Here is a 6,030-nt window from a genome sequence, read left to right as displayed (position 1 = left end):
ATTTCCGCTGATCCTGAATATGCATTCTTGCTCAAGAACAGATGCCTTTCTTGCTGGATCACAGGTCGAGGCCCACCTGATCCAGGATGCTTTGTGGGAAACTCACCGTCAGCAGGAGCTGGGATGTATCTTCCGACACGCTTCCTCTTCGCTCCCCTTGTAGGAGAGACACCTTGCATGCCGCCATGCTTTGAAATCCATGGGCTCTGCATAGGCAGCTGGATGGAAGATGCTGCACATCTGCTCAGCCTGAGGGGTCTCAGCCCTGGGTCCCCAGGTGGGGTGGGGTCCAGCAGTGACGGGAGCGGGAGTCCCAGCCACATCTGGGCACCCAGGACTGAGAGCCCCGTTTGGCTCCTCATGCAGATCCATGGCGGTGTCCCTGCTGCCTCCCAGGACATTCCTTGGTGGTGTGGACAACTGGCATGTCCTCCAAAGCGATGTTGCTCTGGTTGGGGGGTTGGGGGGGGCACCACAACGGCAGAGCCTCTGCTGGGCAGGCAGGAGGTCCCAGCTGCAGTCCCTGGCAGCAGCATCGCAGTATAAGGCAGTTTCTGAGGGGATCCAAGTCACTGAGGATGAGACTCTGCTCCACACTGGAGCCCCAAAGGGATCTTTCACTGCTTAACAGCAGCCCAGACATTCAAGTGCCTAGTAGAGGTTGTTGCCTTCCCAGTCAAAATCCTTTAGAAATGAAACGTTTAAAAACGAGAAGCATATATTTTCCAGAAAACGGGGGCCCGAGTGGATAAAAGCCGTTGAGTGGGGAGGGGGCGCTGTCCACACGCAGCAGCTCCCGTTAAACCCCTGAATTCTTCCTCCACGGTTTGCTTTGGGTCGCGCTTCTGCCCAGGGAAAAAAGGGAACCCGGAACTTGCAAGCTCCTTGATAACTCTTGCCTTTTCCGATCTCTATGCTGCTGCCTAGTCTCCGCCCACAGAGAGGCGGGACAGCGAACTCGGGCCGAGGAACTGCATTTCCCAGCAGGCGCCGGAGAGAGCGCGGCATCGGGTCGGGAGGAGCGGCCAGCCAACCAGGACAGGGGGGCGGAGCTCGTGGCTTGCCCCCGCCCCTCCCCGTCGGCTCTCTCTCCTCGCGTGCTGAGGGTACCGCGCGGGCAGGTAGTCGGTCCTCTGCGCCTGCCAGGAGCCCAGCCCCCCGCCGGTTCGGAGACGCGTGCAGGCAGCAGCTCATGTGAGTCCAGGGGCGCAGACTGCGTGAGGGGCGGCGGGGCTCAAGCGCAATGCCCCCGCTGGGCTGCCAGGTGGTGGGGGGTGTGTGTGCTCAAGCCCTCCTCCGGGTTTCCTGGGGCAGCCAATGCCCCCCGCCCCGCCGGCGGCTGCCAGGTAGCATCAGCCAGCGCTCAAGCTCGCCGGTCAGCGGCGTCTGTGCAAGGAGGCAAGCTAGTGGGGCTGCGTGCATGCAGCGGCCCCCTCCCTTCCGGGGAATCTCTCCCCGTGCTCACACGTGCTGCAGTCTCGCGTCCAGGCAGTGCGGCTCTCCTTAGTGGCCCGGTGGGGCGGGGGGGGGGAAGTGGAGGAGCCAACGGAGCTCCGAGTAAGGGAGGGAGCTGCGCCTCCCTTGGCTCCCGCTTGCCGATGGCGCTTCTGCTCTCGCCCGCAGGATGGCCGCCCAGGACGCGGCTTGGCTCCGCTCGCTACAGACGTGCTTCGGTGCCCTCCGGGAGCAGCACCAGGCCTGGAAGAAGACGCTGGCGGCCTGCACGCCTCTCCTGGCCTCGCTGGCCAACCTGGCCGAGCAGATGGAGGCCTCCCGGAAGGTGGCCCTGGCCAGCCCGCGGCCACTGCGAGACTTCCCCAGCCTGCCCGAGAGGATCCAGCGCAAGCAGCGCAGTGCGGCGGAGGCGCTGCTGGAGGAGCTGCAGGAGCAGCTGTAGGGCACCTGCTGCCGCGGGGGGGCGGGCGGGCCGGGGGAGTCGCCTCCCTGGAAATCCTTGGCCAGCCGGCCACTGCCCCCCTGCCCCCCGCGGAGTCTTGCTGGCGACTCCTCTGGTGCCTGCCCTGCGGCTGGCATAACTTGCTGGGTATCGCTGCTGTGGGGCTCTCCAGGCTCAGGAGCCTTGCGGTGGTTTGGGGCGGGGGCAGGGGGGCACCCCAGGAGGCGCAGCGGCCTCTGCTGCCGCCTCGGGGCGTGACCCAGTCTCTGTCTCTGAACAGGGCTGACCTGCAGAAGGCGCAGCATGCCGTGGGCCTCCACGTGGCCGGTCTTTCCCAGCAAGCCAGAGGGCTGGGCCTGGAGAGCTCCTTGCGGCGCTCGGCCTGCTCTCCCTCCGTGGCAGACCTGCTGGAGTGGGTGCTGGACGTGGAGAGATTCTACCACCGCACGTATCCTTGGGCAGCAGCATTCGGCGGGGGCGGCGGGGGCGGCAGGCGGGTCACAGGGCTCCGTGCCTGATTCTCCTTCCTGGCCCTCCCCGCGTCTTTCTCCTTCCAAAGTGATGGGGTCTCAAGTTGTGGCAGATATTGGAGCCCCCTCCCTCCCTGCAGCAGCAGCAGATACAAGGCTGAGCCTGGAACACTCTCCTGGCCGTTTCCCCAGGCTGCTCTGGGCCCCTTTCTCGGGCCGGGCTTCTCCTGGCTTTTCCCAGTTTCCCTTCGCCTGGGCAGGGATGAGCCGCCATCCTCTTTGGGCCTCGGTTCCTCTGCATTGGCTGCTCTTCTGTCCTTAACTCCTGGAAAGATACCTGGAGGCAAAGCTGCTCCTTCTCCCACTCAGCTATGAGAACCTGACTTCCATGCAAGCTCTCCCCCAGGCCTGGCAACGGGTGCTGAACCATAGTCTCCAGAACGTGGTAGAAGGTAACCATTGGACGCTGTCGTTTGGGGCTGCGGGGTGGGACGGGGCAGCCACGCAGATCTCCAGCGTCTGGTGGTCACAGGTACACTGCCCCTGAGGGTGGAGGTTTTGTTCCTCGTGGTTCAGCTACTTTAAATTCCTGCCACACCTTTACATACCACGGCTCTGTTGTGTCAAGCAGGTCAAATGGTGAGGGGGGGGCTGAGAATGGCCGTGGCGGAGTCCGGTTCTGGCCTGGTGCCTTTGATCTAGTCCAGGGCTCCCCAGATGTTTTTGGACTGCAGCTCCTATCATCCCCAGTTACAATGGCCAGAGGATGGGTATGTGGGACTTGTAGTCCAGCATCATCTGGGGACCCAAGGCTGGGAAGCTCTGATCTCAGTGCACTGAGGAGGCAGCCTCTAGCTTTACAGTTTTGTCTGGAGCAGGCCCTTAAGGAGGGGCCCTTGGCCTGTGTGGCAACGGCCTCAAAACGACAGTGCATATGTTGCTACTCTCCAGACTAGACTACTGCAGTGCACTCTACAAGGGGCTGCCTTTGTACGTAGTCCGGAAACTGCAACTGGTGCAAAATGTGGCAGCCAGGTGGGTCTCTGGGTCCTCTCAAAGAGACCTCATGACCCATAATACTAAAAGGACTATGCTGGCTGCCAGTAAGTTTCCAGGCAAAATACGAGGTGCTAGTTATAACCTATTAAGCCCTAAACAGCTTAGGCCTGGGGTATTTCAGAGAATGCCTTCTCCCTTGTAAGCCCCACCACCGACTGAGATCATCCAGAGAGGTTTGTCTGCAGTTGCCACCAGCCTGTCTGGTGGCTACTCGGGGACGGGCCTTCTCCGTGGCTGCCCCGAGGCTTTGGAAGGTGCTCCCTGCTGAAATAAGAGCTCCCTCATCTCTGATGACTTGCAAGAAGGCAGTTAAGACACATTTGTTTGCTCAGGCTTTTAATCAGACTTAACAGATTTTAACGCTGTTTTAAAATTTAAATTATTTTAATGTTTTAACATTTTAATTTTATTTTAATTTGTACTATATTATTGTGAGCCACCCAGGGGCATAAGTGTTGGGTGGTATATAAATGAATACAGACCAACGGCGGCCCTTCTCTGTCTCTGCCCGCTCAGACACGCTGCTGAAGGTTGCCTTCTTCCTGGAAGCCACCTGAGGGCGGCCTCCACAGGGCAGCTTGACGCTGCACAGGCCGGCTTTGGCTTTGGACAGGCCCCTGGGCCAGTGCGGCAACCAGGCTTGGAAAAGAAGACCTTGCAGAAGCAGCTGCGGACTGCTGGCCCTTGGGCCACTCGCTTCTGGTGGGCCTCTCGAATGAATGAATGAATAAAGGTTGGGTTTTGTGCTGTCCAAACCCTGAAGGATTCCTTTCCCACTTCTGTCTACAGTTGGGGAGGTGCAGGGTGTGTGGCCTAGGCTAGCCAGCAGGTCGGCGCTAGAGGTCAGCAGGAGGTGGGGCCCTTCCAAAGGCAGCGGTGAGGCTGAGTGGGGCTGCTTCTCGGGCGCCCCCTTCCCCCGCCCCTTGCCGTTGCTGCTAATGAAGGTGCCATTCTCTTTGGAAGCAGACTGGAGCTGCCTCCTTCTCTCCGTCGGGTCTCTCCTTGGCTGTTCCTGTGATGCGGTTTCGCACTGCAGTGCTCCTGTGCAGAATGGCACCCCTATTCTCCTGTGTGTGCGTGCGCAAGTTTGTCTCTCAGTGCCCTGACTGTGGTCGGCAGAGGGCTTAAGTCCAGCCGCCAAGACCCAGCTGGAGTGAGTGGGAGGGATGCAGGTCGACCCAGAGTCAGTGGCCTTGAAATATCCTCTGCTGGCCCCATTGAACTGAATTCCACTCGTACTTCTTGCTACAGCATTTTAAAGGTCTGCCTACAAAATTCCCTTCCGGCCCTCTCTGCCTCCCTTCTCTACAGCTGCCATCCCTACAATCTCAGGGGTTCTGTTTGCTTATATTATGCACCGTTTTCTTGCTCCTGTTGGGGGGAAATGTGTTATTTCTGTGCTTGGAGCCATTTGTCCACAGGAGGGCGCTGTCAGACCTTCCCATGGTGGGTCGAGGGTAGGAAACTGATTTTACGGTTTCGCAGGGTGCTGCCTGTCTGGGGGTGCACATCCTCCTTTGTGGAGAACCATCCCACAGCCCACAGCCGCACAATATTGACCAGGAGGCTCCCTTTTTTCTGACACATAACTAGGCTGTGCTGCTGCTGGCCCATATTTGAGGCCGGCTCCTGGAACCTCACCCTGGAGGCCCTCTGCACACTGACATCTCGTGCTGTGGCGCCCAAATTGGCAGTTCTCAGACATGGTGCTGTGGTGGGATCCAGTAAGGGCTGGGCTTCACGAGCCAAGGTGGGAGCAACAACGGAGGCAGGGCGGGTTGCTCCTCTCTTGCCCAAGAGCTTTACTGCCTGCAGGCTGGTGATTCGTCAGGTAGAGCTGTGCAGTTAACGGTGCTGCTCTACCTGATGAATGGCCAGCCTGCAGGCAGTGTGGATCTCAGGCGGGAAAGAGAGGTAACCCTGGCCCTGCTGCCTTCTTTGGTGCCCCCCTAAATCACAAACCACCTTGGGAAGCCTGATGAAAGGTGGTATAGAAATTGAACAATTAGCTGCTTTATTTAAGACAGGCTGCTGGTGGTGCGACCAGTGGGGTGGAGATCCTTCCCTCCAACTTCCATCCTTGCGTCTCTTAAAAGGGACCTGGAGACTTCTTAAAAAGAAATTCTCCAAGTGTGCTTAGCTCTTGCCTTCCATGTATTTCTTTTCCCTTTTTGAACGGTCTGATTTTATCTTGTATTGTTGTAATATATACTATGACTCCAAATATGTATTTGCTGCTTTTCATCCAAAATGTTCTTGAAGCAGTTTACGTAGAAAGAGAAACAGGATGGTTCCCTGTCCCCAAAGGGCTCACAAGAAACACGAGGCACCCCAAAGGTGCCTCTGCTCAGTTTCCATGAAATGATTACATCTGGTAAGACCGAACTCTTCCTCCATCGAGGCTTAATGAGGCTTCTCCACTTCACTGGAAGGTCCCTTCAGAGTGATTTTGGGCTGCGGAAGAGTCTGCTTGTAACTTTCTGGCCATGCATCACCATCATTATTACAAATATCCATATACTCCTTATTAACAAACAATAAACAAGCCACAAAGCCGTTGAAGTGGGGTGGGTGGGTGGGAGGCATCGTTGCCTTCTGCTTCCC

General features: G+C 58.1%; 1 protein-coding gene across 2 annotated transcripts; it reads left to right on the top strand.

The window, feature by feature from the left end:
- The first annotated feature begins 898 nt into the window (after positions 1-898).
- C7H1orf109 (chromosome 7 C1orf109 homolog) lies at positions 899-5,650 on the top strand. Of its 2 annotated transcripts, none has more exons than XM_053266710.1 (5): positions 899-1,194; positions 1,624-1,893; positions 2,178-2,345; positions 2,701-2,819; positions 3,943-5,650. In XM_053266710.1, exons 1-5 carry the CDS (start codon positions 914-916, stop codon positions 3,981-3,983), a joined length of 879 nt encoding a protein of 292 aa, XP_053122685.1. In that variant the 5' UTR covers positions 899-913; the 3' UTR covers positions 3,984-5,650. The 2 variants fall into 2 exon arrangements, with proteins under 2 accessions (XP_053122685.1, XP_053122686.1); XM_053266711.1 differs by lacking the exon at positions 899-1,194 and adding an exon at positions 1,235-1,346.
- The last annotated feature ends 380 nt before the right edge of the window (positions 5,651-6,030 follow it).

Source organism: Hemicordylus capensis, chromosome 7 (genome assembly GCF_027244095.1).
Source record: "Hemicordylus capensis ecotype Gifberg chromosome 7, rHemCap1.1.pri, whole genome shotgun sequence".
NCBI lineage: Eukaryota > Metazoa > Chordata > Lepidosauria > Squamata > Cordylidae > Hemicordylus > Hemicordylus capensis.
The sequence above is the reverse complement of the archived record's forward strand: the minus strand, read 5'-3'. Positions and strand labels throughout refer to the sequence as shown.